We start from the raw sequence: 25,602 nt of genomic DNA on the forward strand, positions 1-25,602 counted from the left end.
GGTTCTAGACCACCCACCTGTGTCACCCCTGCAAGTGCCCAGCACTGCTCTACCATATATCGCTGGGCTGATCTACAGGGTGACGCCTTGTGTTGTGCCTTTGTCCTTAGTGTTTGCCCCCATGCCACCCCTGCAAATGCCCCGCGCCACCCAGCACTGCTCTATCATATATCGCTGGGATGATCTACAGGGTGACGCCTTGTGTTGTGCCTTTGTCCTTAGTGTTTGCCCCCATGCCACCCCTGCAAATGCCCCGCGCCACCCAGCACTGCTCTACCATATATCGCTGGGCTGACCTATAGGGTGACGCCTTGTGTTGTGCCTTTGTCCTTAGTGTTTGCCCCCATGCCACCCCTGCAAGTGCCCCGTGCCACCCAGCACTGCTCTGCCATATATCGCTGGGCTGACCTGCACGGTGACGCCTTGTGTTGTGCCTTTGTCCTTAGTGTTTGCCCCCTTGCCACCCCTGCAAGTGCCCCGTGCCACCCAGCACTGCTCTGCCATATATCGCTGGGCTGATCTACAGGGTGACGCCTTGTGTTGTGCCTTTGTCCTTAGTGTTTTCATATTTCCTCCTGTTAATATCTTTAGATGATGGTTGGGGGCTGTAGTTGCAGCCTCTGATTAGTCCTCTCGCCCTCGTGTAATGAATGTTTTTTCTTTGTCCCTAGATAACGATTACTTGGTCTCTATGATGCTAAGGGGCCTATTTATCAAAGAATATTTTTGAGATGTTTTTTGGGGAAGTACCAGCAAATATTAACTATCCCCTGAATATTTCTATGGGGGACGAATTTACCCATCTCTGTCCGGGTAGCTAGCTGGCGTCAGCCATTGTAGTCTATAGGGTACACTCCGCAAAAGTTACCGGGAGTGGGATAGATAGGACCCTTCCCCGGCTCTCTCAGCAGACCGCGCAATAGGGCGGCCGGCCCCGGGAACTGAAAGTAAAGTGATTGCGATAGGAAATATGTGTTTTTGGAAGAGACCTTGGCACGCTGGCATAACAGTGTATTTAGGGCATGTGCGTTGTAGCTGAAGTGGGTGCAGATTATCCCACTGATGGATGTGACAATTGCAGGAGAACGTGTAACTCGGACGACTTGTTCTTCCCATCACCTGCTGGGCGAGCGGATATTCTGTTGTCTCAGTGGATGAAAGGCTGAGGTCGGGATGTTAGTGAGATTTGGAGCCCACCTCTATCCCCCACCCCTTAATCAATGTGTGCACAGCCCTGTGTGTACCTTATGCTGGTTACGTGCTGGGCAGCAGGGCTTTACTTTACCAAACTAGGCACTTACCGAGGGGGCTTCTTAGGGGGCAGCATTGAAATGGTTCCCACGTCCCCTACCAATCCAGTTTCCCCCTCATGGTTCTGTTCCTGCGCACCTCGAGCTTCATAATGTCTTTGGGCCTGATTCACTACGGATCGCTATTCTGCTTATACGCACGCAACTGCGTTGCTAATATCAGCGGTGATATGTAAATGTGTGCATTCGCATTGCGATCGCAGCCTGACATAAGGACGCCCACTTCCCCTTACTCACATCCGTATACTTGGTCAACATAGATAAACAATCGGTAACATCGGACCCATACGCACAGTTAATGCAGGTCAGACCTCACTCAGGAGTGGCTAATTTATGCACGCCCATGCAACGGCGCTGAAACGCACTGGTTTGCCCGCCCCCCTGTTACCACCTACAAATGCCACTTCCTGTCAATCACACTCACGAGTCTGCATAGCAGTTCTGACCACAGCGTATGGCTTGCGCGCTGTGATTCATGCGCAGTGCAAATTAATTGACCAATTGCGTGCGTATTAGCAACTGTGTTCCTAGCTGAATCAGGCCCTTTGTCGCATGAAAACGCCAGTCACGTGGCAGGAGGGTGACCAGACCCGGTCAGATAAGGTAGTCTGTGCCATATGCTTAATATCTGTCGGAAATGTAGCCACTTGCATGATTGGTCAGGTCTGTTTATCTGGTGACCGCGCCATATTCAGTCATCGGGCAGTTGGGTTTGCCAGGGGGCCTGGTAAGTGTGTAGCCAGAGGCCGGACAGTCTGAGGGGAAAGGCGCTATGTTCTCGCATCGTGTGGCGCTGTTGCATTCGGTGGCCGTCCCCTGTGATGGTCACGCAGGTTATAGACTGAGACACTCGTATAACTACATGTAAATAGTTGGGCGGAGGTCTATTGATTCTTAGCTTTTGGTGTAAGCAGCTGTCTGAAGCCTGAGATTCTGTTATTCCAAAAACCCACACATGAAGGACAAGAGGAACAGTTGACAAAGCTGTTTGAGTATGTTTATGGTCTTTACCAGACCCCCGAGCAGCTGAGAGCTATACTTACATGTGACAGACACATGAGAACCTGTCTGCCCTAATCAGCTAGTTATAGGATTATTCCGTGTCCGAGGATCCACGGCTGTGTGACACCGGAGAGCGCGGAGTCTCTCTCATAAACAGGGATATCCGCATACAAACAGCAGATAATTGTCTCTTTTTTTTTTTCTTCGTGCTAAGAAACATTTTGACAGTATTCAGGGACCTATAAGATTAAATCCACATGAGGCCGGTTTGGGGCGCTGTGTAATATCTCAGAATGTGTCTGTCATGAGGTGACTGAGCCAAGACGAAGTCCTGCAAACGTCTACAGCACAGAGATGGGCAGCCTGCAACTCATTAACTGTGGTGCAGGCTGATTAGGGACATGCTGGGACTTGTAGTGCTGCGGTAGCTGGTAGGATTGCCCAGGATGGCTGTGGAGTTTGTTTATTTGTAATCTGATAGTATAAAAAGGATTTTGAGGTGCTGAGATCCAGCAGGGTCGGTGACAGTCAGATAATCTTAGTTTTAATTTTGAATTATCCTCTCACAATTGTACAAGGCTGCTGCTATGACTGTAAGAAGCGTTCTCCTGGGGCCTGGCACATAACAGCAGACTGATGGTTATTGGAGAGCGCTGGTTGTCAGCTCAGGCTTGTTACTGGGGTAACTGGAAATGACACTGTCCCATAGAACGTTACTGCTAAAGTCAGATTGAGCAATACCTGCCCCATCTCCACGCTGCTAATAATGACCTCTCCAGCGATTTCATGCAGCCTGCTGAATAATTTAGTCATATTCCCTCTATCCTGAGTAGTATAACAGTCGGTGAATGTAACACGCAGAGGTCACATGATTGATTGAAGTCCACAATTTACACACCGAGTGTACAGTGTGTGTTCCAAATCATTTAAAAATAAATACGTTTGTGTCAGGGACCATTTACTGTTTAAAAAATAAATACAAACTTCATCATGAAGACCGAAGAACATTTAAAACCGATATGAAGAAAAAAAAAATGATTGAGGAGCACTAGTTCCCAAAGAAATCTATTTTGATTTAGTATTGTAGGAAAATAAAATTATGTGTGTGTGTGTGGGGTATGGCGGAAATTGTAAATACTTACATAACCCCTGCATTATAACATTTTACCAGCAATTAGGAAATAAATTACTTTGAATCCATTGCTTTAATTTAAATAATCATTTTAACTTTTTAAAGTTTTTACTGTAAAAAAAACAAAACACTTTCACAAAATAATTTTGGGGGTATAACGTATTGGGCCAATTCTGTGACCAGACCTTGCAGCATGTCCCATTCTCTAGTAGTGACCTTTACAATCCCCCCAACCCAGGATTCATAAAGTGACCAAAATATCAGCTAATGATTATTTAAGTGGCTGATTTGATGCTTTAATCAGACGTCTGTATAGTTTCTCTCTTTATTAATCTATTTCCACAACCTCTACAAGTGTCCGTGACTGATCTGTCTGTGCCTCTGCCCGCAGAGACCCCCGACCGTCTAACCAGCGCATCAACAAGCATGTGAATAACGACATGAATCTGCGCATTCAGAACCTCGCTATACTGGTGCGGCACATCAAGACTTACTATCAGGTATGATGACTTGTGTTTCCTGTACATATATACACAGGAAGTCCTCTGTATTAACCTCCTATCTGTCGGGCGCCCGTGCTCAGCGAGCTGGTTACTCAGCACTGTGTCTTTAACCGTTTATTCTCTGATTTTTTTTTTTTTTTTTTGGTGTCCTGCATTTTTAATCCGATTTATTTTCAGTAATATTTTAGGGTATATTTACTAAAGTGAGAGTTTTTAGCAGTGGAGATGTTGCCCATAGCAACCAATCACATTCTAGCTATCATCTTCTAGAAGGTGCTAGTTAAATGTTAAGTAGAATCTGATTGGTTGCTATGGGCAACATCTCCACTTCTAAAAACTCTCACCTTAGTAAATTTACCCATTTACCCCAGTAATACCTGGTCCGCTGAGAGAATGTGCAGTATGCACAGTGAGTAACAAAACGCCATGGATCTAAAGGGGTTATTGTGGGAACCAGGTTATGTTCTGCTACCACATCACCCACCGTCTCTCATATAGATAGGTGGGACACACACTGCTGCAGCCACTCTAAGTGTGACCCTAAGCCAGTCCCTGCTTGCTGTGCCGTTTGGTGTCGCAGAGCCCATCCCGAGCCCGCCGGCTACTCTCTGTTTTCTTACAGAATTGACCGTTTCCATATTGTTAATGACTATTTTGTTAGAAAGCGATAACAGGAACATTATCCGGCTAACGTTTCCTGCGCCCTGTTTTTTCCTTCATAACAAAGTGACTGTAGAGCTGGTCATTGAGTGTTCAGGGCTCTTCTCGTTACATTGTGTAAAGGCTGCTATATAATGTGCACAGCACAGAAGGTGTAATGGTTAGCATTACTGCCTGACAGCACAGACGGTGTAATGGTTAGCATTACTGCCTGACAGCACAGACGGTGTAATGGTTAGCATTACTGCCTCACAGCACAGACGGTGTAATGGTTAGCATTACTGCCTCACAACACAGACGGTGTAATGGTTAGCATTACTGCCTCACAGCACAGACGGTGTAATGGTTAGCATTACTGCCTCACAGCACAGACGGTGTAATGGTTAGCATTACTGCCTCACAGCACAGACGGTGTAATGGTTAGCATTACTGCCTGACAGCACAGACGGTGTAATGGTTAGCATTACTGCCTGACAGCACAGACGGTGTAATGGTTAGCATTACTGCCTGACAGCACAGACGGTGTAATGGTTAGCATTACTGCCTGACAGCACAGACGGTGTAATGGTTAGCATTACTGCCTGACAGCACAGACGGTGTAATGGTTAGCATTACTGCCTGACAGCACAGACGGTGTAATGGTTAGCATTACTGCCTGACAGCACAGACGGTGTAATGGTTAGCATTACTGCCTGACAGCACAGACGGTGTAATGGTTAGCATTACTGCCTGACAGCACAGACGGTGTAATGGTTAGCATTACTGCCTGACAGCACAGACGGTGTAATGGTTAGCATTACTGCCTCACAGCACAGACGGTGTAATGGTTAGCATTACTACCTCACAGCACAGACGGTGTAATGGTTAGCATTACCGCCTCACAGCACTGAGATTGTGGGATCGATTCCCACCACGGCCCTAACTGTGTGGAGTTTGTATATTCTCCCTATGCTTGCGTGGGTTTCCTCCGGGTTATACTGGTAGGCTAATTGGCTCCCAACAAAAAGTAACCCGTGTGTGTGTGTGTGTGTGTGTACATGGGGTAGGGAATATAGAGTGTAAAATAAATAATTATTTGGGTTGCGCTCACACACAGCCTCTAAGCAAACGTTACCGCGAGTGAAGATGTGTGTGTGTGTGGTGTTGGCGCAGAGTTAGCGCCTTCGTCAGCAGCTACTTACTCTCAAATGGTAATAAATTAATAGTTCTGCTTATAGCTCAAACTGCATCATACGGTTCTTTTGCTAAATATTTGTACTTGGACCTAGTACAACTGGTGGAGACCTCCTGGGATTTTGGTTTGTAGATGTTGAGGTAATTACATTTCCTATGCCTACTTTCATTTGTCTTGTCCTTCCCTTTGTGACAATTACATTGCTCAATTGTGCACCATGATTTGTTCGGCCAATCACAAAGCGGCAAATCTGTCCCCATTTTGGCCGAATCTGACAGATCTGGATATGTCGGGGCTGGGCGCATTGCCCATGCATGGCAGAAGAAATCCACTCAATCTGGATTATATTATATAGTAAAGGGTATCAGGATGGAAGATTGACATTCAATAGGTCGACACCAGATGGTCAACAGGCAATAGGTCGACATGGACAAATGGTCTACTGTCAAATGGTTGACCGTGCAGAAGGTCGACATATTATTATTATTATTTTCATCATGGTAAGGGTTAGGCATTTGGGGGAGGGTTAGGCTGCCGGAGGAGACGGTTAGGGTTAAGCGCTAGGGGGTGGGTTAGCATTACAAAGTGTTGTCCATTTGCGTGTTGACCTTTTTGTCCCTTTTGACCATGTCGATCATCTGGTGTCTACCTTTTGACTGTCTATCTAAACATTGTCGATCTATTATACCACACTCACTGTAGAATATACATTTTGGGTGGTGGGGTGAGTAGGGTCTGGGGGGTGGGAACCCCTCACTCACAACTGGGGGGTGCGAAGGATTCAGCTGACATCTCCCCCTTTGCCTTCCCATTGTATTCATCTACAAACAAGCTGGAGGCCGTGCGGTGACTGTCTGGGAAAAGCTGTTTACTCGGCAGACTTGCAGCCACTTGTCGCTTTGTGCTCTCTGCAGAGTAAACACCTCATGGCCCATAGTGCCAGGCTCTGCTGCGGCTACTGTCCCTGTGTGAGGACGGATGTATTTATCCCTATTGTCAGACACTGGCCTTTTGTAGCAGCTCCATATTTACCTGCTGCTGACTGAAAGAATGTGTTAGTGTCTCTCACGCCTGCCGTGGGGGAAGTGACACCTTTGTACGAGAGCCAATGCTTGTTATATTGATTTTGGGGGGTGGAGAGAGGTGTTAGACTATTCTCCTTTCAGACTTGCTTGATACATGCCCTCTGAAATCTTCAACTCACAAGTGGATAGGTTAAAAAAAAAGTTAGCATGATACAAATAATCTTCTCTTCAATTGTTCTGTGTAAATGTTGAACCAAAATGATGTGGTGGTCCCATTTTAGTTCCTTTGCCCCCACAGCCTCTGTGCCCAGCATACCAGCCTTGTAGGGGTCACGGTCAGTCACCAGTGCCAGCCCTTCCCCATAATGATCCAGACGATTATTGTGCGTTTTCATGGTTTGTGCTGTTGTATTACCTGGCACGTGTCACGTGTGGCCGGCTGTAGGGGGCTCATCTGTGTATAATGGAGGCACCGCAGGATGTACCAGTATAATAGTAACGCCATGTCTGCCTTCCCAGCAAGTATCCGCTGCTTCTCATTGGCTTGAGTTATTAGGGGTCATCTACTATAAGCTAAGTTGCTGCCTCTGTTCATGTTGTTAACTAAATTCTGTTGTGGAGGTTGGCACCCCCCTCCTCCGCCCTTGTTATACAGGCTGCTGGGGTCCCCGGAGGATCACCCTCTTGTCTGCGTCACTCTGGAGACAGGCAGCTGAACGGCCTCATTATAATAATAACCTTTCCTTCCCTGGCCCCATTGTAGCAGATTCCTCACCAGTCTGAGGCCGTTGTCAGGTGTCCTGGACATTAGTCACAGAAATGATCGTTGGAGATCCACCGCAAGGCAAAACGTGTGCGGAGGCTGGTCATCGGCGGCTTAGTCTGGCCAACGCAGATGTGGTCATTGTCCTACTACACCTACCAACTGCCTTGTTCAACATCGGATGTAGATCGGGACCCATGGCTGTATTGTGCCCATGCATGAGGCAGCATTCAGCCATCTGGCCAACAAATGACAGCACATATAGGCACCTGTAGTCCCCTGCCGTAATGCACTATGTTACAGCAAATGCTGCTCCATCTGTACTGTGTAACACACCTGATTACCTACTAAGAGCCTATACATATGTGAAATGTATTTAATCTCGCACTGGTGACCTTTCTCTTCTGTGATTTCACAGTTTTCGACTGTGCATTAGAACACATCCATTACCTGCGCACGATTGGAGGCGCCCATTTCTGGGGCAGAGCCTCTATTCCGCTGACTGCAGCCTGCGACCCATTAGCTAGTGATCTTACTTAGGAACCACCTCGCGGTCTCTGGTCTGAACTTTCTTCCATGGGCTACAACGGGGGCCTGACGCATTAACATGATCTATGGACGTACTTTAAATGAATGAAAAGTGCCCAGAAGGACCGTTACGCAGCTGTGATGCCTTATTGTTCTCAAACACTATTATTATCGATGAGTGGTCAGAAGGTCACTGACATCACAGAATCATTGTTCCGTACATACGTACACATGGGTGAGTAGGGAGAGTGCTGGGCTGCTCTGTTGGTGGTAGAGCATATGGTGGCTGGTGTCGTCCCATAGTGACTGAGGTTGTGTAGCTGACCTAACAGCCGGCAGCCAATCCCTGAAATAGCTTCTTGGAATTTCCTCTGATGTGGTTGGTATTTCCCTATATGCACCATCACAGCGAATGCTGCTCAGTCTGTTACATACAATACGGCTATACGTCACTAGTATAGGACTGTGACTGCCCAGATTGCATACAGTGTACATTGCCTATGATACCAGTCCCAGGGGAAGCTCATATGATGTCACCAGGTTAACGCCAACCGCATCGGAGAGGTGGAGCTCTGAGGACAGTCCCTACATCTGTCATTTACTCCCCCCGCAGTGATGTCACACTCACTCTTCCCAGTCACTAATACTGGTTAGCGGCAGATCACCTAGGAAGAGAATGTTAGCGTATTACAGTGCCAGCCCTTCCAGGCTTGGTATTCATCCATTTTTACTTTTTGGGCACCACAATACAGGTCTGGATGTTTAATACGTGACTGCTCTCCATGTCGTGTCTACAAGCAAACACCCTGGGCTTTGTACCTTCTTTCCTGTTCCATACGGTTTTACATGGAGAAGAGACCCTCAGTTACCTAATTACCTAATTATGTGCAGTTCAGGTGCTGCCATGAGGCTTGTTTGGCCAACATGAAATAACATCAGGCGTACCATAGACCAACATGAAATAACATCAGCCGTACCGTAGACCAACATGAAATAACATCAGCCGTACCATAGACCAACATGAAATAACATCAGCCGTACCATAGACCAACATGAAATAACATCAGCCGTACCATAGTCCAACATGAAATAACATCAGCCTTACCATAGACCATGTCATCATCTTCCCATTGGATTTCCCACCAGTAACCAGGATTATCTGGGCAGTGGAGCCACATTCTGGGATTTACAGCACTTTAGTCAGAAAGCTGGCATGGGAACCACTGAGTGTATTGGGCACCTAGAAAGAAAAATAGGTGGCTATGTACCAATCGGCTCCTAAACAGCCTGTAACATGACAGGAGCTGATTGGTTGGTACTTTATCTCTCTCCAAGGCTTTAGTACATCTCCCCCCTATTCTCTTAGAGGAAGCAGGCCCTCTGTAACACAGCTGCCACTAGATATAAGGAGAATATTCTCTGTGCTGTGCTGCTGGTGCGCTGTGCTGCTGGTGTGCTGCGCTGTACTGCTGGTGTGCTGCTGGTGTGCTGTGCTGTGCTGTACTGCTGGTGTGCTGCACTGTGCTGCTGGTGTACGCGGACGCCTTGCTGAATGTGCTTCATGTAAATTGGAGGAAGCTGGGGGTCAGATGGGTTAATTCTGAATGTATTAAGGGCAGCTGTGTTTTACGCAGGAGGCAGACTGGGAACAGCCTCTGGGGACACATGTATTATTGATATTGATCCACATTTACTGATTGCTTCTGTTCTGATACAATTAATTAGGCCAAGTGGATACATATGGTGTTAGGGGCTGTACAGTAACTGTGTGGTTGATACAAACATTTGTTTTTACTTTGTCTATTTCCAAAACCACCTGGACAGCGCTATATGGCGCAGTGACCTGCCGGGTGTGTAACCGGGGCCTCCTATCAGGGCGCACTAGGTAATAACAGGGATCTCCCCCGCTCCGTTTACATAAAGTGGGATAGAAGATTAATGGAGCATACACACGGTCAGAGTTTTCTTCAGATCTGAACGATAACGATTTAAAAAATCGTTCATATCTGAAGGAAAATCTGACAGGTGAACGATGTGCATTCCCGCTGTTCAGATAACGATATCTGACATCTGATGTGTTTGCAGTCAGACTTGGACGATTCCATTCATTTTAATGCAGTCAGAAATCGTTCAATCGTTCCTCTGACAGATCTGACAAATCTGACCGTGTGTATGCTCCATAACTTTCACAACCAGCTTCTAGAAACTGCAAGTAATAATTTTCCCCATTCACAAGGATTTGATTTGTAATTCCACTTCACATCATATTTTGTGTTTTCAGTCGGCCCCCCACGCCCTGACTAAAACCCCCCCCCCTGCGCTCTGACTGCCGGTCCCCCTCAGAGAACAGATGCTGTGAATGTAAGCCAGTTGCTGATTGGAGTAGGGGACTAGAGTGTATCTAATATTACATGAAGTCAGGTCCAGATTAACTATGGGGCAGCATGATGATGACCAGCTTGCCACACAGTCTGCCATAAATCCTAAGTATTAAAAATATTTTTCTCCACTAAATTCGGCAGCGCACACACACACACACACACACACACACACACACACACACACACACACACACACACACACACACACACACACACACACACACACACACACACACACACACACACACACACACACACACACACACACCTCCCCAAACTCTCTAGCGACCGAGAACACTCCACACACACTTAACTTCTAAATAAAATTACAACACTTACAACAGGAAATGCGGGTGACAACTGGGACAGCTTTTTATTAATATAGTGGCAATTTCTTATTACTCTATTCCCTCTTAAAGCTAATTTTAAATCTAATGAATGGTGGCGAGTAAAGAACAACCCAGCATAATAAGCTATATACTTGTAACAAATATAACGAATATACGAAGAAACCTTAAACCACTGACCAGGAGGAAAACTACTCGCCCTGCCTCCCTGTCAGACAACTCGCAAGGGAAAGGCCAAAGCCCCCACCCTTGCGGGGAAAGGCATCCAGGCGATGAGGCTGAGAGCCGCCATCGACTCCAACTTGAAATGTGACCCCAAAAACCCCGGCAAAGGCTAATGCCCCACCTGGGCCGGTGGTCCCGTACTCTCTGATATCCCCGCCTGTCCTTTGCCAGGGTAAGAGTCAAATCCCAGGGATAACACATGAAAAACCCCATCCAAGCGCCAGCTGCTCTGACCCCGGCACATCAACTAAAGCCCTCCCCCAAACTACCAACAACCAATCCTGTTGCCCTAACCAGCAAACTAAGATGCGCTTAACCCTGAGAATGCCATGCCAATGCAGTGTGTTCAGCCTGGAGGTTTATGACGATCCATATTCCATGCCCCTTAACATTTTCACCCCCAGATCCATGTGGCCCCTAATACAGGCCTGCAGGCAGTGGGTACGTGTGCCTAAACTGAGAATGATACTTCACTCATCAACACATTTACATCACCTGACTGACGTGTCTGTGAATTGTACAATGCAAATCACTTATACTGTGCCTGATGCTACTGAATAAACCTAACACACACACACACACGCACAGACACACACACACACACACACACACACTTCCCACAATGGCTCCCACAGCAGCAAGAGCGCTGGTATGTACCCCCATATCCCCCACACACACACTTCCCACAATGGCTCCCACAGCAGCACAAGAGCGCTGGTATGTACCCCCATATACACACACTTCCCGCAGTGGAGACTAACTGATCCCCAGGAGACATGGGGAGGGGTGGACTCTGGAGGCCCGGGCCCATTAATAAGCCCCTGTGACTGCTGTCCCTTCCTGTGCTAAGCTCTGTGTTGTCCCTGTGCAGAATGCTGACAGTCCTGTCATTAGGTAGTTACATGTTGCTAGGAAGTGATCATACATCAGATGTGTTACTATACACGCCTGCTCTTCTAACAATGGGCTTCTTGGTGCATCAGATTCCTCTCTGTGTGTTAGTGATTAATTACACTAGATTAGCCGGAGAGAGGTTGGGATGGGAGTAGAGTGACCTATTCCGGATTAGTTGTCACTTTATTAGTGCCAGGTACCTATAGTAACCACTGTGTATGGCACTTATCAGAGGTACTTCACAAACTCTGTGCTGTCTCCTAGAGGTGTTTGTACATTTACGTTAAGTCGTAACCCGACTGCCAGCTAATTTGTTTCTGCCCAATTGCAGTACAGATCATTTTAGCTCTGAGATAGTTTTGTCTTGACATTAATAGTGTGTGTGTGTGTATGTGTGTCTGGATGACTGTGTGTGTGTGTGTCTGGCTGACTGTGCGTGTGTGTGTCTGGCTGACTGTGCGTGTGTGTGTCTGGCTGACTGTGTGTGTGTCTGGCTGACTGTGTGTGTGTGTGTCTGGCTGACTGTGTGTGTGTGTGTCTGGCTGACTGTGTGTGTGTGTGTCTGGCTGACTGTGTGTGTGTGTGTCTGGCTGACTGTGTGTGTGTGTGTCTGGCTGACTGTGTGTGTGTGTGTCTGGCTGACTGTGTGTGTGTGTGTCTGGCTGACTGTGTGTGTGTGTGTGTCTGGCTGACTGTGTGTGTGTGTGTGTCTGGCTGACTGTGTGTGTGTGTGTCTGGCTGACTGTGTGTGTGTGTGTATGTCTGGCTGGCTGTGTGTGTGTGTGTGTCTGGCTGACTGTGTGTCTGGCTGGCTGTGTGTGTGTGTGTCTGGCTGGCTGTGTGTGTGTGTGTCTGGCTGACTGTGTGTGTGTGTGTCTGGCTGACTGTGTGTGTGTGTGTCTGGCTGACTGTGTGTCTGGCTGACTGTGTGTGTGTGTGTGTCTGGCTGGCTGTGTGTGTGTGTGTGTCTGGCTGACTGTGTGTGTGTGTGTCTGGCTGACTGTGTGTGTGTGTGTCTGGCTGACTGTGTGTGTGTGTGTCTGGCTGACTGTGTGTGTGTGTGTGTCTGGCTGGCTGTGTGTGTGTGTCTGGCTGGCTGTGTGTGTGGCTGGCTGTGTGTGTGTGTGTCTGGCTGACTGTGTGTGTGTGTGTCTGGCTGACTGTGTGTGTGTCTGGCTGACTGTGTGTGTGTGTGTCTGGCTGACTGTGTGTGTGTCTGGCTGACTGTGTGTCTGGCTGACTGTGTGTGTGTGTGTGTCTGGCTGGCTGTGTGTGTGTGTGTGTCTGGCTGACTGTGTGTGTGTGTGTGTCTGGCTGACTGTGTGTGTGTGTGTCTGGCTGACTGTGTGTGTGTGTGTCTGGCTGACTGTGTGTGTGTGTGTGTCTGGCTGGCTGTGTGTGTGTGTGTGTCTGGCTGACTGTGTGTCTGGCTGGCTGTGTGTGTGTGTGTCTGGCTGGCTGTGTGTGTGTGTGTCTGGCTGGCTGTGTGTGTGTGTGTCTGGCTGACTGTGTGTGTGTGTGTCTGGCTGACTGTGTGTGTGTGTGTCTGGCTGACTGTGTGTGTGTGTGTGTCTGGCTGGCTGTGTGTGTGTGTGTGTCTGGCTGACTGTGTGTGTGTGTGTCTGGCTGACTGTGTGTGTGTGTGTCTGGCTGGCTGTGTGTGTGTGTGTGTCTGGCTGACTGTGTGTCTGGCTGGCTGTGTGTGTGTGTGTCTGGCTGGCTGTGTGTGTGTGTGTCTGGCTGACTGTGTGTGTGTGTGTCTGGCTGACTGTGTGTCTGGCTGGCTGTGTGTGTGTGTCTGGCTGACTGTGTGTGTGTGTGTCTGGCTGACTGTGTGTGTGTGTGTCTGGCTGACTGTGTGTCTGGCTGGCTGTGTGTGTGTGTCTGGCTGGCTGTGTGTGTGTGTGTGTCTGGCTGGCTGTGTGTGTGTGTGTGTCTGGCTGACTGTGTGTCTGGCTGGCTGTGTGTGTGTGTCTGGCTGGCTGTGTGTGTGTGTCTGGCTGGCTGTGTGTGTGTGTGTCTGGCTGACTGTGTGTGTGTGTGTGTCTGGCTGACTGTGTGTGTGTCTGGCTGACTGTGTGTGTGTCTGGCTGGCTGTGTGTGTGTGTCTGGCTGGCTGTGTGTGTGTGTGTGTCTGGCTGGCTGTGTGTGTGTCTGGCTGGCTGTGTGTGTGTCTGGCTGGCTGTGTGTGTGTCTGGCTGGCTGTGTGTGTGTGTGTCTGGCTGACTGTGTGTGTGTGTGTCTGGCTGACTGTGTGTGTGTGTGTGTCTGGCTGACTGTGTGTGTGTGTGTCTGGCTGACTGTGTGTGTGTGTGTGTCTGGCTGACTGTGTGTGTGTGTGTCTGGCTGACTGTGTGTGTGTGTGTCTGGCTGACTGTGTGTGTGTGTCTGGCTGACTGTGTGTGTGTGTGTCTGGCTGACTGTGTGTGTGTGTCTGGCTGACTGTGTGTGTGTGTCTGGCTGACTGTGTGTGTGTGTCTGGCTGACTGTGTGTGTGTGTCTGGCTGACTGTGTGTGTGTGTGTGTCTGGCTGACTGTGTGTGTGTGTGACTTGTGTGTGATTGTGTATAAAAATCTTTCCCTTTTTCAATCGATAGCAGAATTGCCACAATCGATTGAAAAAGTGAAAGATTTTTATACACAATCGATTGCAAATTGCACGATTGCTGCAATCAATTGCTGATTTAGGGCATGATTTAGAGCCGGATGCTCTGACCAGAGCGCTCGCTCTGAATCTGGGCCCTCCTCCATTAAAATGGAGCATCCTCCTGGACGCTCGTATAGCTGTGGGTGACCACCCACAGCATATACGAGCGTCCAAAAAGATGGTCGCGATGGTCTTGACCATCGGTCTTGCGACGGAAGCCCTGCGGTAGGGTTTCCCAGCCACAAGCCCTGGAGTGATTTTGGCTCTATCAGAGCCAAAATCACTCCCACTGACATCACTAGTGATGTCAGTGGGGCCGGCTTCAGACGGTAATCGTTCCCATGGGAACGCCTCCGTCTGGCAGGCACGCCCACCAAAGGGGGCGTGCTGTCAATCAACAGCACGCCCCCTTTGGTGGGCGTGCCTGCCAGAGGGACGGCCCTGATTCAGAGCAAGCGCTCTGTCAGAGCGTCCGGCTCTGAATCAGGGCCTGAGTTTGAGAACCTGTGTTGTAGAGGGGTCCATCTCTGAGTTGCTAATATAAAAGTACAGGGTTTATGATTGGTACGAGAGGGACGAGGTTTCTATGCGTGCTGTCAATCAACATCGACAGCACGCCCCCTTTGGTGCGAGACCCGGAACGACAGCTTGGCTGTCGCAGTCCGGGTCTTTCGCATGCGCACGACGGAGCTCCCTCCGTCATGCGCATGCGCAGTGGGGAACATCGACCCACTTGCGAGCGTACTGCTGCTTGCGAGTGGGTCTGAATGACCCCCTTATTGCTTTACTTACTGACACATTTCCCAGGTCACCCAGGAGGAGTACAGATGTATTCATTACTCACTGACACATTTCCCAGGTCACCCAGGAGGAGTACAGGTGTATTCATTACTCACTGACACATTTTAAAAGATTCACAGGTGGAGCTAATAATTTCACTTGTGATTGTGTGAGGAGACCTGCACTGTTTGGGGTCCTGAGGGCCTAATTCAGACACGCTTGCGAGCGGGTCGATGTTGGCCCAGTGCGCATGTGCACGAGGGAGCCGGCTCCGTCGTGCGCATGCGCGAGACCCGGATAGCGACGGCCAATCCGTCGCTATGGGTCTCGCTACAAAGGGGGCGTGCTGTCGATGGTGAGTGACAGCACGCCCCCTTTGGTGGGCGTGCGGGGGTGTGGCTGCCCAGACTGAGGCGTTCCCATGGAAACGCCTACCGTCTGGGGCCGGCCCCACTGACATTACAAGTGATGTTAGTGGGAGTGCTTTTGGCTCTGATAGATAGATAGCACTCCAGGGCTTGCGGCAACGAGACCCTACCACAAGGGTCTCGTCGCAAGCCCTGTACTTTTATATTAGCAACTCAGAGATGGACCCCTCTACAACACAGGTTCTCAAACTCAGGCCCTGATTCAGAGCCGGACGCTCTGACAGAGCGCTTGCTCTGAATCAGGGCCGTCCCTCTGAATTTTCAAGACCATCGCGACCATCTTTTTGGTCACCCACAGCTATACGAGGGGCCAGGAGGCCGCTGTAAAAATTCAGAGGGACGGCCCTGATTCAGAGCAAGCACTCTGTCAGAGCGTCCGGCTCTGAATCAGGGCCTGAGTTTGAGAACCTGTGTTGTAGAGGGGTCCATCTCTGAGTTGCTAATATAAAAGTACAGGGTTTATGATTGGTACGAGAGGGACGATGTTTCTATGCTGCACATCTGTAGCCCAGAGCGAGTAGTGCTGTGATCAGCGCCTGGCATTTCATCATCTCCCCTGGTGCATAAGCCTGGCTCCTTGGGCGTCTCTGATAATTGCTGTGCCAGTGGTGGCTGCTTAATCTTTCATGAATGCAGGTAATGCAGCTGTCTCTGCAACAGATGGCTACAGGAGAGGAGCTGATCTGCTGTACAGCTGTCCTGCTCCTCCCTGCTAGGGGTGCAGGGAATGGGGGTGATGCCAATTAACTGGCTATTTGTACTCTGTACCATTGCTGTAGGGGCTGGAACAACCAAATGGCCACTGATTAGTTATGTTTAATGCGTTGGCAAATTATTTCTGCCTCGCTGATGCTGGTTTCAGCTTTGCAGAAAGTCTATATAAATATAATAGACCTCTCGTGGCTGGACATGCGGCCTGTAAAGTGTTTACTCTACAACAAAGTGCCCTGGAATCTGTTAAAGTGCTAACAACTGTTACTGTAGCAGTGAGACGCCTATAAATAGCTGGAAGTTACAGTACAATTACACTGTTACAATGTCGGCCTATAGGCAGTTAGGGAAGAGCTGAGGCTCTGACACTGGCTGGATACAGTAACTGGGTGTGTAATGTGCACTTCATACCAACGTGTCTCAGCGGGGAATGTTTCCAGGATATCCCAGACTTTGATCAAGTGATATAATTACAGCCACGGCTGATTACACTGATTGACAAAAGCTTAGACAATGCGGAGTTAAGGGGGTCACTGAGGACAGGGCTGAGTTCGACGTTCCCTCCATCACCACCAGTGTGTCTGTCCTCTCATGGCTGACCACCTTCCTCGCTAACCGCTCCTCCTCCGTCTCTTCTCTGTTTTTTGAAGGCATTTTAATAAACATGGAGGGGAAAGGTCGCTTACCATTTCTTTGTTTTTTTTCCTTTCTTTCCCCCATTGTTTTTGTTTTTAGGATTATTGTTTAAGCATCGGTGTGTTGGTACTATTATTTTATTGTACGGTTAGAGGATCTACCGCGAAGTGTAGGTTACATTCAGAGCTGATTGTCGAACTTTGTGTATCTCTTTGGTTTTTATCTCATACCACAGTGGTTCCCAAACTGTGCACCGTGGCACCCTGGGGTGCCTTGGGACAATTACAGGGGAGCCTCAGGTTGGTGGTCCAGCACCAAATCAAATTCTTTTTGGTCAATGTAATATGTGGACAAACAGAAGCGCAAACCTGTCCACCACCATCTAACTGAGCCTAAGGATGACAGGTCCGCACAATTTACTTCCTATTCTGATACTTTAGGGCGCCGTGATTCAAAAAAGTTTGGGAACATCTGTCATACCATATTGTACTGCTGTTGTTTCCTATAGTAACGATTGATGTAAATAATGATTTCATTATGATACCGCCACAGTTGGGTGGATGATCCTGATTGTTTTTACGTCGCTCAGATGCACCTATGTGTTACCTGTATGTTCTGCAAATATCTTAATAAAGCGATTTGGAAAATAAAACATGGAGGGGAGGGGGATACAGTAGAGGGAAAAGGGAGGGTGGTGTACAAGAGTCCAATACATTGACAAGGAGAAAAAGATATCGGCGTACCAGGAAAGAAACGTTCAGACTAAACAGACAGTCAGCTATAGCCTCATTAGCATATATCATCATTAGCCTATAGCCTCATTAGCATATATCATAATTTCTCTCTGCGGGTGCCACCAACACTCCCATCCGTGCACTTGTCATTTCCCACCTGAACTACTGTAACCTCCTTCTTTCTGGCTCTTCTCTCAGCAGTTCAGTTGATACGTAATGTTGGTGCCCGTTTCATCTACCACGCCTAGTACTCTGTGTCTGGCTCATCCCCCTGCCAACTACTTCACTGGGTTTAGTAAAAAAAGGGGGAAAGGGAGTTCACTGGGTTCCCATCCATCTCAAAGTATAATTTACACCCCTCACATATAAAACCCTCACGCCAACCCCCCTTCCAACCTTAATGCTCTGCAGACTCCCTCCCGCCCTCTCCACTCCTCCACTGAACGCGCCCTCATTTCCACGCTGATCACCTCCTCTCCTCCCGAGCTGCCCCACTGCTCTGGAACTCACAACCATGCCCTGTCAGATGCTCGTCTGGTATCTACACCTTCAAACGGGCCCTTCATAAATGCCCATCAGCCCTCCTCGTAACTCATATACCTCCTGTAAGCCCTCATGGGCAGCGCCCTCGTCTCCTGTAACTTTCCTTCTGGCACTATCCTTGTCACCAGTGCGCCTCTGGTACCCTGTCTCCCATCCCCCAGCAGCGACTCTGATTCTCTGTTGGGTACAAGATCACTGAAGACTGATTTACGTCCTACACTCCCCCCCCCTTGAGAGTTATCATTACTATCTTGCACTTGTAATAATGAGCCCCTTTACCTTCCCCTCCCTTCGCCCAGTAACTTTGCCATGCGTTTGGTTGTATTGTTGTATTAAATCTATCCTATGTATTGGTGATCAGTTGTGGTGTTTCCCCTGTATGGCACTACCGACACCTCCTGGCACAATATAAATATGAAAGGTGACAGTAATAATGACACTGCAGGTAGTATGTGACCTTATTGCAAGGTTGCAGGTGTGAAAATCCTTTATCAGGTCTATAAAAGTTCTCAGTGGCTGCTGGTTTATATTCTTTAATCCACTATTCTATGGCGTAGGTTTTGGAAACCCCCAATCCTTTCCTGCGCAGTATTCTGGAGCTCGGCCCTGTGAGCTAATGCATAGGCTACAGTCTGCAAATAGTACCTGGAGAGGGATCCGTAGGATTCCTCCCTGGCCCCAGCCTCTTGCGCACGTGCGTTCAGCAGGGCACACTTACACGGTATCGCAGCCGGCCCTGGCAAATGACAGTTATGCGAATGTGATCACTTTAATGTTACACATCGTAGGGACTCTGCTGCAAGTGTTTAATAATAAATCCGTCCGGTAGATAATTTCTTATTGCCGCGAATAGCAGCGATACGAAATTATAATAATCAAGTCAAAACCCTGGTAATGAATAAACGGGCCCCATAGTTATATTCCTTGTACTGATACCCAAATTTGTGCTAATTGGTCACAGCGTTGCTATCATTTACCAATCTTTCATTTATCTCCTACTCTGGTAATATAGACAGACGACCCTAATGGGGATCGTCATTATCCGTTGGTGTACTGGTGTCACATTATTAGACTGTACTCTGTCCCTTTCTATCTCCCCCTGTAGGTCACAGGTTTTCCTGGTTCAGAATTTTTATTTATGTTGCTGCTTTAAATCCATCGGTCAATGACGCCCATCATCAGCGCTTTCTGGGGACGTTTCAGCTTGGGATGGAAAGCTGCATGCAGGCTATAGATATATGATGTATACACACAGGCTATAGATATATGATGTATAGACACAGGCTATAGATGTATGATGTATACACACATGCTATAGATAAATGATGTATGCTTGCAGGATATAGATATGATTTATGCACGCAGGCCATAGATATATGATTTATGCATGCAGGCTATAGATATATGATGTATGCACGCAGGCTATAGATATATGATGTATGCACGCAGGCTATAGATATATGATGTATGCACGCAGGCTATAGATATATGATTTTTACATGCAGGCCATAGATATGATTTATGCACGCAGGCTATAGATATATGATGTATGCACGCAGGCTATAGATATATGATGTATGCACGCAGGCTATAGATATATGATGTATGCACGCAGGCTATAGATATATGATGTATGCACGCAGGCTATAGATATATGATGTATACACGCAGGCTATAGATATATGATTTATACACGCAGGCCATAGATATATGATTTATGCACGCAGGCCATAGATATGATTTATGCACGCAGGCCATAGATATGATTTATGCACGCAGGCCATAGATATATGATTTATGCACGCAGGCCATAGATATATGATTTATGCACGCAGGCTATAGATATATGATGTATGCACGCAGGCTATAGATATATGATGTATACATGCAGGCTATAGATATATGATTTATACACGCAGGCCATAGATATATGATTTATGCATGCAGGCTATAGATATGATTTATGCACGCAGGCTATAGATGTATGATGTATACACACAGGCTATAGATAAATGATGTATGCATGCAGGGTATAGATATGATTTATACACGCAGGCTATAGATATATGATTTATGCACGCAGGCTATAGATATATGATGTATGCACGCAGGTTATAGATATATGATTTATGCACGCACGCCATAGATATATGATGTATGCACGCAGGTTATAGATAGATGATGTATGCACGCAGGTTATAGATATGATTTATGCACGCAGGTTATAGATATGATTTATGCACGCAGGTTATAGATATGATTTATGCACGCAGGTTATAGATATGATTTATGCACGCAGGTTATAGATATATGATTTATGCACGCAGGTTACAGATATATGATTTATACACGCAGGTTATAGATATATGATTTATACATGCAGGTTATAGATATATGATTTATGCATGCAGGCAGCTTTGCAATTCCATCTTTGCAAACAGGCGGAAGCAGCAGGAGGTGTTAAGCTGGGTACACACTGACAGATACATTGGCCGATCAATTGATCGGCCAGTGTATCTGCTGCCCTTCGTGCGGTGTATACCAGCGAAATGTCGGTGAATGCTGGCGTTCACCGACATCGCATTGGCTGTGCTGCACAGCCGAAGGACAGAAATGTCTGCAGACATATCTGTCCATCGGCAGGTACCGACCGCCCATACACACACAGCAGTAGCCGCGAGGAGGGGGGCGGGACACGCCCCTGGTCGCGGGACCTGCGGGCAGACACAGATGACGGTGGTTCAGTGTTGTACGAATAACCATCATCTGCAGATATATCTGTATAGTGTGTACCCAGCTTAAGACACCCCCAGGCTGGGATCAGAGCTTACTCAGGCTGGCAAACTTGCGAGGTCAGGAAATTGGACGCAGCCCTTGGACCATGCCACTCACGGAAAACCAGGCTGATACGCGTGCTTTGCTGAATTAGCCCCCATGTCTGCTGGAGGTGCACAGCTGAAGGTTACTTGTGTGTGTGTGTGTGTGTGTGTGTGTCTGTCTGTCTTTGGGATGTTTTTACATTAAGCAATAAACAGGCTCTTGGCACAGAGGAACATAAATGCCCCATTGTGCTCCTTTTTATTATTAATCCATATTTCCATCAGCCCAGGCCAGATGATTTAACCCTTTCATAGCAGTGTACACAGATTATTGAACATGTTATCAAAGATGTAACCATATTATCCCCTCTACCCCCCTCCCCATTCCCTGGTGGATTCTCCCTGGAATTCAGGGAGAGTCAAAAAGTATGGGTCATCTATGAGACTGCAGTCCACCTGTTCCCTTGGAGCCAGTGAACTCCCTGAGGTGAAATGTGACTCTCACCTGAGTGATGTCACTAATTTCTGTTAAATTGTTAGGCTTGAATATAGGTCAAGCCAGCAATATGGCTGCCTCTACTATACGTAGGAGCTGGTACCCAATCACATACATGTCAGATTATCTCCTACACTGGGGAGGGATCCTATCCTGTGCTGTGTAGGTACATAGTGCAGGTGGCTGGTTGTCCTTTCCTGTGCTGTGTAGGTACAAAGTGCAGGTGGCTGGTTGTCCTTTCCTGTGCTGTAGGTACATAGTGCAGGTGGCTGGTTGTCCTTTCCTGTGCTGTGTAGGGACATAGTGCAGGTGCCTGGTTGTCCTTTCCTGTGCTGTGTAGGGACATAGTGCAGGTGCCTGGTTGTCCTTTCCTGTGCTGTGTAGGTACATAGTGCAGGTGACTGGTTGTCCTTTCCTGTGCTGTGTAGGGACGTAGTGCAGGTGACTGGTTGTCCTTTCCTGTGCTGTGTAGGGACATAGTGCAGGTGGCTGGTTGTCCTTTAATGTGCTGTGTATGTACATAGTGCAGGTGGCTGGTTGTCCTTTCCTGTGCTGGGTAGGTACATACTGTAGTGCAGGTGACTGGTTGTCCTTTCCTGTGCTGGGTAGGTACATACTGTAGTGCAGGTGGCTGGTTGTCCTTTCCTGTGCTGTAGGGACATAGTGCAGGTGGCTGGTTGTCCCTTCCTGTGCTGTGTAGGGACATAGGGCCTGATTCAGAGCCGGACGCTATTTGCGCTCGCTCGTTCAGAAAAAGGGGCCGGCTATTTAAATTGAGCGCTCGCTCTTTGCGGTCTGTTGACGCCTCTATGTCTGAGCGAGCGAACGAAATATGCGCTCGCTATTTTGTAAAGACGCCCCCTGGCCGCTCGCATCCTACGTCATCTCCGCTGTTTATTTGATTAATCAAGTACATCGAAAGGCATCTGAACTGCTCGCAGTGCTTGTGGTAGGATTTTCCTACCGCAATCATGCGAACAGTTCAGGCTAAGAAACAACCAAGTGACGTGGTCGACGACGCTGCTTTGTTAATTATGCACACCCTTAAAATGCCCGTTTTGACCGTTTGGCACGCCTGCGTTCTGATCTCCACTCCCCGTTTTCAAGCACCTTCCCCTGTTACCACCCACAAACGCCTCATCCTGTCACTCAAATTAGCAGGCACTCGCTATTTTGCGAGCGCTCGATTTCCGACCGCAATGACTGGTTGGCGCATGCGCATTACGACGCATGCGCAGATGTGTGAACATCGCTCGGAGCGAACAAGCGGCCGCTTACGAGCGGCTCTGTATCGGGCCCATAGTGCAGGTTAATGTCCACATGCAGACCTGTGATTGGCAATTATTAGACCATTGAGGTGCTAACAGCTATTGGGACAATGTTCTACCTGGTTTAGCTGCAAATTGGCCACTTGGTAGGGCAGAGGGGACGGACGGGTAACTTTGCAGTTGTCTCGAGAAAGCAAAAAAAAAGGGCATTGAAAAAAATTAGGATATTTATCAACATAACTCCATTCTAAAATCAAGATGTCTGATATTTTATTGGATGATTTATTTATTGACGTCGGCATTTTCAGGTCAACATACTCGCTGTGCACATAGTGAGTGCCGACCGGCCGTAGCTAAACCGAAGAAACAAACTGCGAGCTGTCAGCCTATTGTCACTCACATGTCAGAATGTATCATTCCCACTGTCCATCAGTAGCAGCCTCCCGATTCCCCATCATTGGCTTCCCCCTGGCACTATAGAAAGAATAGCATTAGGGTTTGGGGCTGTTTGTGTGGGTACAGTGGATGATCTTACACCTGTGGACATGAGAACGGGGCTGTGGCTCCCGCAGGTTCTGACCTGGGCCGATCCCGTGTTTGCACTGGGTCCCCGTATCCCAGGCCTGAGATGGCGCTGCGGCAGTCAGGGATTAGCGCCTGTTACAGGGAGGAGACCTCACAATTGGTAGCAGCGATTTAAGACTTTAGAACTCGTCTGTTTTTAAAAAAAAAAAAATAGCTACTCTCCCAGAGCGGGCGCTGTCCGGTTTTAGAAGAAGCAACGTGGCTTCTCCTAGTACAAATGATCCGCAAATATACCAAACTACTGTAAGATTCCCGCCTAGCAAAGCTGCGTACCCACTTAACGATGTGTGTACCCAACGATGTGACGGACGACCGCACCGCCGATGGGCCGTCATATCGGGCAGCCAGTACACATTACACAATCTGGTGCTTGTCCGCCTGATACGTTGGCACCAGCGATATCCCGCTGCCTGGGGTTGTCTGTCGCATTGTCAGATTGAGCTGCATGTAGGGACGACCTAATGGTGCGACTGACGACCAGACGGGGCACAATTTTTCGTCTCTGTTGCGTACACACTAACGATGTGTCGGCTCGATCTGCCGGATTGGATGAAATTTCGTCTACATACCGGCTAATGTGTACCCAGCTTATGTGACGCCTCACACTGGTGTATACAATATTCTACATATAACTACAGCGCATACATGATAGCGGTATGGGATAACACGCCAGTGAGTGAGTAAAGCCATTCATTTATCATCAGCCTGTGTTATTAAACTCCTCACTAGTAAGTGTTATATACATGTATGAGCACCTCAGTCCCAGTAAATGTCCCTTATTTCTGTCTTCCCTGTTTCATGTTTGCTTTAGTTTTTATCTTGTTTAGGTCCATGAACTTCAGCTTTGTTTGTTTTGGGATTTAATCTTCTTAACTGTTCACTATGATCTCTGGGTTGTTCCGTGTACAGTGTATGACCGTTACCATGGTCTGAGCCGGCACCCGGTGACTTCACCTAATTATCCTGCAGACTTGTCCCTCTGGGCTCCTGTTATAGAGTAATTATCATCCAACTCATCCTCTTACTGCATATTGATTTATGCCCCCTCCTCACCAGCCCCTGATCTATAAAGTGATCAACGCCTGCACCAGTCTGCCCACAGCCGATAACCTCATTTCCACCAGCCACCTGCAGCAATTTGCTGGATTGTATACAATTGCTGGGTCCAGTGTGTGTACATGTGTCTGTGTGTGTACATGTGTCTGTGTGTGTGTGTACATGTGTCTGTGTGTGTGTGTACATGTGTCTGTGTGTGTGTGTACATGTGTCTGTGTGTGTGTGTACATGTGTCTGTGTGTGTGTGTACATGTGTCTGTGTGTGTGTGTACATGTGTGTGTGTGTGTGTACATGTGTCTGTGTGTGTGTGTACATGTGTCTGTGTGTGTGTGTACATGTGTCTGTTTGTGTGTGTACATGTGTCTGTGTGTGTGTGTGTACGTGTCTGTGTGTGTGTGTGTACGTGTCTGTGTGTGTGTGTACATGTGTCTGTGTGTGTGTGTACATGTGTCTGTGTGTGTGTGTACATGTGTCTGTGTGTGTGTGTACATGTGTCTGTGTGTGTGTACATGTGTGTGTGTACGTGTGTCTGTGTGTGTGTACGTGTGTCTGTGTGTGTGTACGTGTGTCTGTGTGTGTGTACGTGTGTCTGTGTGTGTGTGTACGTGTGTCTGTGTGTGGGTGTACGTGTACGTGTCTGTGTGTGTGTACGTGTCTGTGTGTGCGTACATGCGCGTGTCTGTGTGTATGTATATTTGTCTGTGTGTATATTTGTCTGTGTATATTTGTCTGTATGTGTGTACATTTGTCTGTGTGTACATTTGTCTGTGTACATGTGTCCCTGTGTGTGTGTGTGTACATATGTCTGTGTATGTGTGTGTGTATACTTGTCTGTGTGTGTACATTTGTCTGTGTGTACATTTGTCCGTGTGTGTACGTGTGTCTCTGTGTGTGTGTGTGTGTACACGTGTCCCTGTGTGTACATGTGTGTGTACGTGTCTCTGTTTACATGTG

General features: G+C 47.9%; 1 protein-coding gene across 2 annotated transcripts in view; it reads left to right on the forward strand.

Annotated features, from left to right (window-relative positions):
* Positions 1–25,602, forward strand: part of CCDC88C (coiled-coil and HOOK domain protein 88C) — a 101,774-nt gene that overhangs the window by 10,377 nt on the left and 65,795 nt on the right. For both annotated transcript variants that reach the window (XM_088455544.1, XM_088455543.1), the window contains exon 3: positions 3,836–3,944. In XM_088455544.1, the coding sequence (XP_088311670.1) occupies positions 3,836–3,944 (109 nt within the window). The remainder of the gene's footprint in view (positions 1–3,835; positions 3,945–25,602) is intronic.

This window comes from Taudactylus pleione, unplaced genomic scaffold (genome assembly GCF_031769625.1).
Source record: "Taudactylus pleione unplaced genomic scaffold, aTauple2 ptg000660l, whole genome shotgun sequence".
NCBI lineage: Eukaryota > Metazoa > Chordata > Amphibia > Anura > Myobatrachidae > Taudactylus > Taudactylus pleione.